This window comes from Citrus clementina, unplaced genomic scaffold (genome assembly GCF_000493195.1).
Source record: "Citrus clementina cultivar Clemenules unplaced genomic scaffold, Citrus_clementina_v1.0 scaffold_8, whole genome shotgun sequence".
In the NCBI taxonomy this organism is placed as follows: domain Eukaryota; kingdom Viridiplantae; phylum Streptophyta; class Magnoliopsida; order Sapindales; family Rutaceae; genus Citrus; species Citrus x clementina.
The window spans coordinates 23,927,144-23,939,339 of record NW_006262022.1 but is presented as its reverse complement, the minus strand read 5'-3'; the positions used below and the strand labels follow the sequence as shown (position 1 = coordinate 23,939,339).

Below are 12,196 nucleotides of genomic sequence, written 5' to 3'. Positions count from 1 at the left end.
CACTCTCCTTGGCATGTAATGCACCAATTGCGACGCCATCATGCGTCAAATCAACCTCAAAAGACAGTAATAATTCATGCACCTGTCCAAGATCAAGTAACAATTAGGGGGTTGGAACCTATGAGTTGTCATCCATAACAACTCAATTATTTCATATACTACAACTTCTTAATTTTTTTGTGACAACTTAAGGGTTATTGTGTAACATAGCATGACCTTAATTAGGGAAGTAAGATATTTAAAGTTGTTAAAAAGAATACTTTCCTCGAAAATCTCCACAAACATAAAGGAAAGATATGATTCTTTCACTGCTTCCCTTTTCCAAAATGAAATTTGACAGATTCAACGAATGTAGAAAGAAAGGGGAGATTATTAAGGTGCAGATTCAAGAATTTATGATAACTGATGTCTTTGAATTTGAAATCATTAACTGGTATGAACTAATTCAAATTCATAACACATATTAATTTTCTTAATCAAGCAAGTTCGATCCCTTCCATTTTATTCGTATCTGCAACTTGATATTAGATCAACATGGCACTACTAATTTTCTCCCTTTACATCATGAAGATCATTTATCAAAATTTGAGGCCCTTGTGTTCAGGACCCTTGTTTGTGTACAGAACAATTGGACTTCTCACGTTATAAGTGCCATCAGACCATACCAATGATGCAGATACCATAGAATTTTCTTTCAATCCAACCCCGGAAACTGTTACAACAAAAGATTGCTTCTCCTTCAAAGATTTAAAGGAAAGATCACTAGGTGCCACATTAATCTTGATCTTGGGATCAACAGTAACTTTTGCCTTATATTTGGAATTACCTTGGCCAACGTTGGTGACTGTTCTAGAAAAGTTGACAGCAAAAGGCTTGTTTTCCTGGACACGAGCTGCCATTGAAGGGTAGTTAAGATCTTTAGGAGTTCCTTTAGTTTCACTGGGGCAAGTACTACTGTCTTTTGTTATGGCTTGCAATTTTCTTGTATCATAACCCAAACTACAGAGAAATTTAACATAATCATCTGCAAAAGCTTCATAAACCAAACCCGGACTTATAGCTTTTACAGGATCAATATGCCCCGCTCCAAAAGCAAATTCACCGCCTGGGTTGCTAGTAGCATTGATGGACCAAGCTGTAAACATTAGGTAAAAAGGATTAACAAGGCAAGTTGAAAAATATTTCCAAGGAGCTACATCCAGTTAATGAAGAGCGTAAGAGGAGATTACCTGTAGTCATCAGAGCAGATTTAATTGATGACGGAGACCAATCAGGGTGAAAACTTTTTACATAGGCTGCTGCACCAGTGACATGGGAGCAAGCAACCGAGGTTCCGCTCAATATACTGTACTTTACAGATCTCTTATCTCCAGGAAGAAGTGATGGCTCCACTGCAGGTGAAAATCCTGCCAAAATTTCTACTCCGGGTGCGCTGATGTCAGGCTGTTAATATAATTCAACAAAAAAAAAAAAAAAATGTGTTACAGAAGCATTTGTGCCCAAAGGAGAGGAAGAGACAAAAATACAGATAGACAAAGACCTTGACAATATCCGGTATGATAGTGTTAGGACCACGGGAAGAGAAGTCAGGAACTCCAGGAGCGCCAGAGACATTTGCAGCCTCACTTTTCGATATATATGCTTGAGGATTTCTGTAGAATAAATCTGCCGCTTGTATTATGTACATCCAGAAACTACATTTCTTGTAAAAGAGGTTAAAAGGATGCTTACTTTGTGGAATTCATGTAGGCCTTGACCTGATCTCCTTCGTTGTTTCTTAAACCATATGCAGCAAATGGAAGTGGTTTAGAGATAAAAGTGAAAGATAATGGTGACACGGATCCCACTGCTCCAGCTCGGAAAGCTTCTGTGTCTCCCCCTCCTCGATCACATACCACAATCTTCCCCTTTGCTAAGTTTTCATCTAAGCAGAAAAGATCACAACGCCTAAAATGCAAAAAGGAAAAAGGTAATCGATAAATAGTTATCGTTGTTAATTTTCTAAGCTTAAAGAATCAACGTTAAAGTTAAGAATTAGTTGAAGTAAGATTTACCTTGAAGCAAATTCGGGACAACCTGTTCTGTTTAATTTTCCATATACCAGAGGTGCATTTGCTTCGAAACTATTAATTGAGTCACTCTGAGAATGGAGGACAATTAGGATGCAAACAAGAACCGGTTCAGTGATAATTAGGATAAACTGTTAGTTTTGTATATAAAGTGAAAAGTTAGAAACAAAGAGTCAGATTATCACTTACAACAAAGGTGGTTTTATCTCCCAGAATAACCTTGTTGATGAACTTACGGTCAATACTGCTGGCTGCTACAGTGAATATCCATGGTGCAACGCTTGCTACTGATGTCGGAAGTGGACCAAAATTTCCTGCAGCCTGAGTAGTCATTATGCCTTTTTTCATTGCATGGTAAGCACCAATAGCGACAGCATCACGAGTTAAATCTGTTCCATTTGCATATGTCAATGAAATTGAAATGATATCAACTCCGTCAGCAATAGCATCATCCAAGGCAGCCATAATTATATCTTCAGGACAAAACCATGGATCTCTATAGCAGATCTTGTATGCAGCAATTCTAGCAGAGGGGACCCCCCCTCTTACATTTCCTTTGGCGAGTCCAAAATAGTCCACCCCTGCTACTTTCTTCCCAGCAGCTATTGAAGCAATGTTGGTTCCATGACCAGAAAAACTGTCCCTCGCAGAAGTATCCGTCGATTCTGTGGGGTAAAATCGAGCTCCGATGATTTTTCTGTTGATCCATGTGCAGAACATTCTCAATTTCAGCAAGTGTAGAAAATTTTAAATGCGAGGATTGGTGTATATGATTGGTCTACGATCTATGTGAGCAATCTATATGAAACAAAAAAAAAAGTTACCTGTTGCATGTGAAATTTTTGCCTCCTTCGCAAACACCCTTCCATTTCTTTGGGGGATCGCTGAGGCCCTCATCATTAAAACTCTCTAATTCGGGCCATATTCCACTATCAAGAACCCCAATGACAATGTCACTTTCAACTGAAGGATTTCTTTTAACAGTCTCTGCAAAACCCATGAAGTCCCATGATCTAGTTGTCTGAAGTTGAAGCATTTTTCTTGGAAAAACTGACACTACTCCATCCATGCCTGGAAATGAAGTCAAAGCATATTGTAAATAGATTACCAATAGAATCTATTCAAACATTTATGCAGATTACGGTTTCTCATTGACTTACCAGCAATCTTTTGTTGCTCTAGATTAGTGAGCTTCGCTGCAAATCCGTTAAAACTCCTACTGTAACTTCTAACCAAGATGTCATTCACAGAACTGGAGATAAAAAGCGAAGGATTAAGAATTTAGTGAAGTGGAAATAAATAAAACCACGTGATCATAAAATTAGCTTGAAGATTAGAGGATATTACCTGCTCTCAACAACTTCTTGCAAAATGCTAAGATGATGAGATGTAGGTGAATAACCCCTTTCTGGAAGTGAACCCATGTAAACAATATAGACCTGCATCAACATTTTCAGCATCATTCACATTTTGCAAGCGATATTATAAGGATAAATATCATCAAAATGGGAACGAGCGGTATATATTGCCTCTCTGTTTTCATTAGAGGCTCCGCACAGTATGCTCACGGATCCTACGAGGATCACCAAAGGAATGCAGCAACACAAAAGAGAATTGAGTTTAGCCATTTACTAATTGTTATGAGAGTGGAGAGATGAAATGAGAGATATATGTACACACAAAGAATTTACAGTAAATAAAGTCTCCAACGTATAGGCAGATATGTTTGCACCTTTTAAGGCATTAATTCTGCAATAAAGGAAATACTGCTTATAGGCTAATACTAATAGAACAGCCATTTACATTCTGTGTCAATGAATTAATTACCATGAAAACAAATACTATTTGAGTAAAAACTTCAATTTTCGTATATGAAATTTTAGTTGTGCTACCATAAAAGCTTTTGGATTACTTATAATAAAAAAGGAGATAAACTCTTTCCATCTCAGCAACTATCTGGGAATAGGTCATTGAGAGTAATCAAATTTGAACTTTTCTCTTTTGTTGGGAATGGAGATATGAATATTTTTCTTTTTCATTAACAATGTGATAATTTCAAGAATCAATTATATGAATGAACCTAACTCGAGAATAAAACCAAATCTGTCTAAGTTGAAGCAAACTCTGGAAACTGTGAATTCCAAGCCTTCACTTATGGCGAAAAGGACATGGCATAGATTGTAACATTCTAAAGAAGAATCTCGGCATGCGGTTTTCCCCAAGTCATTCTTATCTTTCACCTACAAAGGCTCCATCTCATTACAGTACTAATTTAAATGAAAGCCAATGAACATGAATGTGAGCAAAAAAAATCTTCTGAGTTGTTCTTTTTGGTCTGTGCTCCTTAGTACATGAATGTGAGCAAACATCTACTTTTCCCAAGTCATTCTTTACTTTGCTTGTTAATAATTTTCCAGAACCTCGTTTGATGATTAGAGGTTCATAGCTTGATTTTAATTCCAGTAAACTGATGTGGTGTTCCCCGGTTTCTTGTACGAAATTATTGTTAGCTCATACATGTATATTCATGTAGTTTAGGATTAGAGAAGCAGCTTTGTTTTCTATCATAGGCTTATTGCATCTTAAAAGTAGATGCGTAAAGCATTGCTTTCGGTGCGTTAGGTGATTGGCAGAACCCATAAAGCCTGAATTGCAAAGTAGACAGGCGATCCGGAATTGCAAATGAACCAAACACCACTTTTGCACCGTACAAAATTGTTAAATTATTTCAGGTCTTATTATATATTGCTATCAAGCATGATCATTCAGAAGTCAAAACCCTGGTTTGTGTACACAACAATTGGACTTCTTACATTATGAGTTCCATCAGACCAAAGAAGTGATGATGAAACTGTGTGATTTGCCTGCAATATAGCTCCGTCAACGGTCACAACAAAAGATTTCTTATCATTCACGGATTCAAAGGATAGGGCATCAGGGGTCACATTGATCTTGACGTCAATAGAAGTAGTTTTCACTTCTGCTTTGTAAGTGGTGTTAGCTAGGCCAACATTTGTAACTGTTCTAAGGAACTTGATACTAAAAGGATTATGTACTTCGACTTGAGCGGCCATTGATGGGAGATTAAGATCTTTGGTTGCTATGCTAGTGCCTTCTGGACAACTGCTATTGTCTCCTGAAATAAGTCTGATCTTATTTACACTGTAACCCATGCCACAAAGCATTTTTATGTAGTCATCTTCAAGAACTTCATACACTAAACCAGGATTTGTTGCCTTCACAGGATCAATATGCCCGGATCCATAATCAAATTCACGGCCACGATTTACAGTGCCATTCATTAGCAAAGCTATAAACTCAAAGAAAGAAAAATGAATCAGGCAGAGAAGAAGACACTACTAAAAGATTTTAAGGAAACCCAAAAAGATTACCAGTGGTCATTAGAGCGGATTTAATTGATGAAGGAGACCAATCGGGGTGGAAACTTCTAACATAAGCAGCAGCGCCAGCAGCAAAAGCACTAGCAATTGAGGTTCCACTAAGTATATTGTATTTAACAAACCTGTGATCCATAGGGTGATTTGATGGTCCCCAACCACCGGTATATGCTGCTAAGATTTGTACTGCAGGTGCACTTATATCTGGCTGCAATGTAATCCACAAAAACAGTAATTGAGAATGCAGGTGAAATATATTTGACATTGTGAAACTCAACAAAAGAGATAGAGGGATGGATTAACTAGGATGAACGGAGACCTTAATGATATCCGGTGTAATTTTACTAGGCCCACGTCCAGAGAATGGATGCACAACAGGAGCGGCATCATCTTTTATAGCCATGCTTCTCAGTATGTTTACTTGAGGTTTTCTGGAAGGAAAGCTCAAGATGTGATGAAGAGAACAAGAGACATACATAATTACACGGAGGCCACTGTTGTATACTACATCAGTAATAGACAACAAGAGGTAGCATAAGGCCTTACTCTGTGGAGTTTATGTAAAGCTTGACCCTTTCAAAGTCCTCCATCTTTAATATGACTGTCGGAAATGGAGTTGGATGCGACATTAGAGTAGATGCTGGTTGGATTGACCCAAGAGCACCAACTCTGAAAGCTTCTACATCTCCTCTAAAATTATCACATAGCAGGATCTTTCCCTTCACTAGATTTTCGTCCAAGCAAAATAGTGAGCATTGCCTGGATGCATCAGCAAGACCATCAGTTTTTTCAGGTCATGGGAAGTTAGGTTGGACAAATTAAAAAGAAAGCGAATTAACCTGGAAGCCAATTCAGAGCACGGATAACTGGCATTGGTCTTTCCATAGGATAAGGGAAATTTATTTCCTTTCATCGTAAAAGGATTAACAGCATCACCCTGCAGCCAAGATGTGGATAATCATATTTCTCAGTAATCTGATTTGCGGAATGAAGAGTTTTGCATGTAAGTGAAATGAAGTAACACGACATACAACCAAAGTAGTCCCATCCCCCAGAATAGCCTTGTCAATAAACGGGCGGTCTATGCTGCTCCCAGCTACAGTAAGTATCCATGGAGCAACCACAACTGTCGATGCTGGTTTTGGACCCATGTTGCCTGTGGGAACAGCAGTGAGTATACCTTTCTCCATTGCATGAAAAGCACCAATTGCGACAGCATCCTCTGCAAAATCGAATGCAAAACCATAGGTTGCTCCAGTTAAAATAATATCAACCCCGTCAGCAATAGCATCATCAAAGGCTGCCAAGATATCAGCTTCGTTGCATGGCCATGGATAATGACAGACTCTGTATGCCGCGATTCTTGCAGAGGGAACCGCTCCTCTCACATTTCCTTTCGCTAGTCCATCAAAGCTTGCACCAACAACTAAATTCCCCGCTGCTATAGAAGCCATGTGAGTCCCATGACCAAGTTGATATTCCCTTGTAGTATTGATACCTGAATAATATCGCGCTCCAATAATCTTGCTGCACAATGTATATCATATGTTTTTGAGTGAATTCAAGTAGTATTGGATGCAAGGGCATCAATTTTAATCAGCCTGAAAAGTATGTAATACACTGAAAGAGCCACAACGGAGTGAGAGATGAAACTTACTTGTTGCAAGTGAAATTTTGTCCGCCTTTGCAGGCACCGCCTTTCCATTTCTTGGGAGGAGGACCAAAGCTCTTATCGTCAAACATATCTGATTCTGGCCAGATTCCATTGTCGAGAACCCCAATTATCATATCACTCTCAACAGTTGGTTCTCGTTTAACAGTCTCCGGGAAACCCATGAAATCCCATGACCTGGTGGTCTGAAGCTGAAGAGTTTTACTTGGAAACACTGACACAATCCCATCCATGCCTGCAAATAAAAAAAAATTGGTGTTAAAATATGTTAAGATCCCTGAGCCAAATCAAACTTGACAGTTGCTTTTATGTCACCAATCATATCAAAAAGATGGTTTCATAAGCAGTGGCGGTGCCGGGAATCATTTTTAGCAGGGGCTAAGTTCAAACATTAATTTAATTTAAGAAAATGATCAACTAATAACGTATCTCAAAATAAAATTCATTAAAATATTTAATTTAATGTACTTATAATTGTCCTTGACGTAGTTTCATATGTTGAAAATGTTGAAGAATAATCTCATTATTAAGATTACAAAATATATCTTTTTCTATGTATATAACAAGACTATCATTCAACCATTGACCCCTCATTCGATGTCAAAGATAATTTTTCACAAAATTCATATATGACAAGTTGATGGTAGCCAACAGATTTTTGTTTTTTTTGGGCAAAAGGATCAATGACAAGTAAGTGATTTGATTTCTATGAACTTTTTTTTTATCTTTTTTGGATTTTAAAATGCTGTATAAAAACGTTGGTATTTAATTATTTTTAAATTTTAACAGGAGATGTATTATAAATCCCTTAAAAAATAAAATGAATTTAATCTTCTTTTTTTTTTCAAATCAAGCAGGGGCTGAAGCTCTAGCTAGCTCTCAAGCCGCGCCGCCACTGTACATAAGGACTTACGAGAAATCCTGTTTTGTTCTTCATCAGTAAGCTTCGCTGCAAATCCATTAAAACTCCTCTCGTAGCTTCTAACCAAAACATCATTCGCCAAACTGGGGACAGAGAGACATCCAAATTTGAGAAACAACAGGTAAAACCAAAAATAATTTAAATTGCTTCATGCTGAAAACTATACTTACACTTAAGAAACATTACCTGTCCTGAATGCCTTCTTGAAGGACACTGAGATGGTGAGCCAAAGGTGAATACTCACCAGCAGGAAGCGATCCCATGTACACGATGCAAACCTGCATCAATTCCAGTTACCTCTAAATAAATATATGAATGCATTAAGGTCACAAGGGGGGAAAAAAACCACATACTCATTACTGTATCGAGATGTAGAGTAATATAATGGTGTCACAAAATGAAAACTATGATTAGGAAAACAAATTTTAAAAATAAAAAAGAAAATTACTTAAGAGTTTTTAATTAGTTTTCCTTAAATCTATTAAACACAGCCCTGTTAGATCTATAAAGATAGTCATTCTAAATTGATAATCTCGTGAAGTTTAAATTTTACCTTCAAAAATTATAAAAGTTAAAGTCCATGATGGTTTTAGTGTTATTTAATTTAGACCTCATTAAATATGTAAAAAAAGCTTTTAGAAACTCATTAATCTATAAAATTTCAATTTTTCACATCTTATTGTTATGAAATTTAACCCCGGTAAAAATAATCCGCCACAGCTAACTTGCCTTTCTATCTTCATTGTCTGCTCCACACGCAATGCCAATTGAACCTACAAGCATCATTGAGAAAGCATGCCATAACCATAGAGAACCAAGCCTAGCCATCTTTTGTTATGATTCTTAAAACTAAAGAGCATCAAAGACCAATTTATACAATAATTTAGGTAAGTAGTGACATATTTAGTAACTATTAATAGCATAGCTAATAATGAATGGGATTTAGCCTCATTAATTATAAAATCCACTGTCTTAGTTGCACCAATAACAAATAAGAAACTCATTTAAAGCTACAACTCCTCATTTATAACTATAACTCACTGTTTACACTAGCCATTGATTTTACCCTCCCATGCTTCAGTAAGGAGGTAGTTTTTTGAGTGCTATTCGGTGTGCTTTTAAGTAAAGCGCTTCCTGTGACAGAACAGAATGAAATCATAAAGCTAGATTAGGAGAACTCAAAAAGTATATTAAAATTTACAAACTAGTTCAAGAATTCTCTTGTTAGTGATTTGGGATACTACAAGAAGTAAAAAGTGTTGAAAATAATAACAAAGAAGCGAACCATGTCAAAAGCACAAGCTACGCGAAACACTGTGAGCCCATAACCACTAAAGAGCTCACAGACCACCATCCTTGTAGGGATTGATAAAGAACAGAAAACTGAGAGTTTCAAATATTTAGACTGCTGTTTCTTTTAATGCAATGAAGATATGCTAATTACCAAACATATCGGAGTAAACAAGACGTGATTTCTCATGATTTAGGTCATATTTGATATGGAGGTGTTATGACTTAAAAAACTATGGTTACTGTGTCAACAAAACTATGATAATGAAATAAAAGTTATTTATGTATTATAAATAACAGTTTTAAATAAATATTTTGATAAAAATAGTAAACATATTATATGTTTTTCATTTTACTTAAGTATTGAATAACATCAATTTGGCTTCCTACACTCTTTTTTTAGGTTTTTCATCGTACTAAGTACTGAATCATATCTATTTAGCCTCCAAACTACAATGTAGATATTTACTAAATATTTTAATGTTGTAATATCTAATTACGCTACTAAAGAAAGAGTTGTCAAAAGGAAAAAGGTGATTAAATTTGTTTTTCATTAAAAAATAAAAATCTGATCAACTTGACATGTCCCTGATCTCTTGTTAGGACAATTTTATTTGCACAGTCACAGTCACTTAATAATTAAAGCCTTGGTTTGATTTTGATACCTTCCTTTTAGCACATGAATGATGAATCATGATAACTCTTCAATAATCAAGCGCTAATAAAATAAAAAAATCTTCTTCTGAATGAGTCTATTGAAAGGACAGACGTTCAGTTCGGTGGTTTAAAAAGCCTTATTTTAGTATATGGACTCTTGATTCTTCAAACATATTGAAAATAATGAATAAATTAGCTGCGGATTGACGTTTGTCACCAAACAAATTTTTGGGTCAATGCTGAAATAGTATTTCAACTTCTTTTCTTTCTTTTCATACTAACTAGACAGCAGTCACTGTCCAAAAAAAAAAACTAGACAGCAGTCAAGCAACGATATTTATAATATTGACTAAATAAGCAGAACGGCAAATTCAATTTGGCATCACTAAGAGGCCACCAGAAGGGCAATGTTAAAAAATGTATTACTAGTCATCCCACATTTTATACTTTATATGGCACACAATCGGCCAAGATAGCTCTAATTAAAAAGAGTAGGCATCCATATCTTCAAAATCATACCTACCCTCCGAGTACATAAATTGGTACTGGATGGCCATCCTCGCGGTTGCTATACGGTGAGGAGCTGTTACAAATTATTAAATCCTATTGCACCTGATTTATTTGCCGGTGTGTGGCAGAAACTGTGGAAGTTGAATGTTCCTAGCAAGGTTAAGAATTTTATTTGGAGGGCTGCAAAGAATGTGTTGCCTACTGCAATTAACTTAATATCTAAAAGAGTGGAGATTACATCTACTTGTGCTCTGTGTAGTGCTAATGAGGAGTCTGTCCTGCACGCATTGATAGAATGCAGCTTTGCTAAGTCATGCTGGTTCTCTTCTCCTGTTGGGTTTGTTGGCTGCTGTGCTTCTTTTTTGGGGTGGCTAGAGCATATTTTTACACGCTGCAGCAGGGAGGATTGCAATATAGCTATGATGATTTGCTGGCGAATATGGATCCATCGAAATGACATTATCTGGAACGACAAGTTTGGCTCTGTCCAGCAGGTTTTAAATTCTGCTGGGCAGTTGTTATATCAATGGCAAGTAGCTAAAAAGCAAGTGTATTATGTTGATGATGATGTGCATAGGTTGGCAATGGGGCTGTGAGCTGGGAAAGGCCTAGGTTTGGCTGGGTAAAGTGCAATATAGATGCAGCCATTTTTGAATCACAGAGAAGGTTTGGGCTGGGGTGTGTTCTTCGTAACTCAGATGGCTGTTTTTTGGCAGCAAGGTGTGTTGGCAGACCTGGAATGTTTGGTGCAAGGGAGGCAGAAGCTCTTGGTATTCGGGAGGCCCTTAGCTGGTTAAAGAAATTACAGTTCCCATGTGTTGTTGAGATAGATTACCTTCAAGTTTTTCAAGTTTTGACTGGTTTTTCAGGCCCTAATGGCTTTGGTCTCATTATTGAGGAGTGTCGGGCATTAGCTCTATCTATAGGAGAAGTGAAGTTCTCGTTTGTTCGTCGATCTGCGAATTTTATTGCTCACACTATTGCGAGGGCAGGAAGTTCTATGTCACATTCTAGAGTGTGGAACTTAGCTCCACCCTCTTGGTTATTAAACAGTTTGTAATTAGTTTTGCTTAATGAAATTTCTTTTCAAAAAAATAATAATAATAATATTAATATAACAAAACCAACGGGTGTTACATAAGGCATCACCACCGAAGAGCTGACAGGCCGCCATTCTCAAAAGATTGACAGAGAACAGCAAACTGGCAGATTCAGTGTGGCATCTAGTGAACAGAACCAAGATGGGCAGCTAACTCACAACAGCAAGGAGTAATCTCATATAATGTCATGGAAAAGCTGCCAAATATGTTTCTCTGAAGAAAGCAAGCACACAAATCTTGAATCAAAATTATATCAATCTTCCAGCTAATAATGCCAAGGAAAAAAAAAGTTTTATAATGAAATAAAAAAACTGAAGAACTACGTGGGCTGCTTACAACCACAACTAAAAATGGGACAGTGATTATTGTCATTTTGAAATCTACCATATGTTGAAAATAACAGCCATGGCAGCCATGATCTTAGCCAGTCAACTGCTGACTTTAATGACACAGTGGCATGCCACCTGAGCTACACACATTTACAGTCAGCTGATGAAAGAAATGAGACGAATCCAATGAGGTGGCAAAACAGTTATACAGAGGAATATCAGCACATGGGATGAATGGATGAAGATTCT

General features: G+C 37.0%; 2 protein-coding genes across 2 annotated transcripts; both read right to left on the bottom strand.

The window, feature by feature from the left end:
* Positions 1-541: 541 nt before the first annotated feature.
* Positions 542-3,505, bottom strand: LOC18034900 (subtilisin-like protease SBT4.5). The gene is made up of 9 exons (XM_006424875.2): positions 3,417-3,505; positions 3,230-3,321; positions 2,894-3,140; positions 2,259-2,766; positions 2,055-2,140; positions 1,732-1,947; positions 1,541-1,652; positions 1,230-1,443; positions 542-1,135 (listed from the first exon to the last, which is right to left on the bottom strand). Exons 1-9 carry the CDS (start codon positions 3,491-3,493, stop codon positions 579-581), a joined length of 2,109 nt encoding a protein of 702 aa, XP_006424938.2. The 5' UTR covers positions 3,494-3,505; the 3' UTR covers positions 542-578.
* A 1,329-nt stretch (positions 3,506-4,834) lies between these two features.
* Positions 4,835-7,384, bottom strand: LOC18035563 (subtilisin-like protease SBT4.3). The gene is made up of 7 exons (XM_024179934.1): positions 7,125-7,384; positions 6,499-6,994; positions 6,307-6,404; positions 6,014-6,226; positions 5,787-5,898; positions 5,462-5,675; positions 4,835-5,379 (listed from the first exon to the last, which is right to left on the bottom strand). The coding sequence occupies exons 1-7, from the start codon at positions 7,370-7,372 to the stop codon at positions 4,835-4,837; spliced, it is 1,926 nt and encodes a 641-aa protein (XP_024035702.1). The 5' UTR covers positions 7,373-7,384.
* Positions 7,385-12,196: the final 4,812 nt, after the last annotated feature.

Coding starts and splice junctions, on each gene's coding strand:
- LOC18034900 (XM_006424875.2), bottom strand. CDS start 3,493: ATGGGTTCACTTCCAGAAAGGGGTTATTCACCTACATCTCATCATCTT. Junction 2,141..2,258: donor GAGATAAAACCACCTTTGTT/GTAAGTGATAAT, acceptor CTCCATTCTCAG/AGTGACTCAATTAATAGTTT. Junction 1,444..1,540: donor TCATACCGGATATTGTCAAG/GTCTTTGTCTAT, acceptor TTATATTAACAG/CCTGACATCAGCGCACCCGG.
- LOC18035563 (XM_024179934.1), bottom strand. CDS start 7,372: ATGGATGGGATTGTGTCAGTGTTTCCAAGTAAAACTCTTCAGCTTCAG. Junction 6,995..7,124: donor CAAAATTTCACTTGCAACAA/GTAAGTTTCATC, acceptor TACATTGTGCAG/CAAGATTATTGGAGCGCGAT. Junction 6,227..6,306: donor TGCTCTGAATTGGCTTCCAG/GTTAATTCGCTT, acceptor TGATGCATCCAG/GCAATGCTCACTATTTTGCT.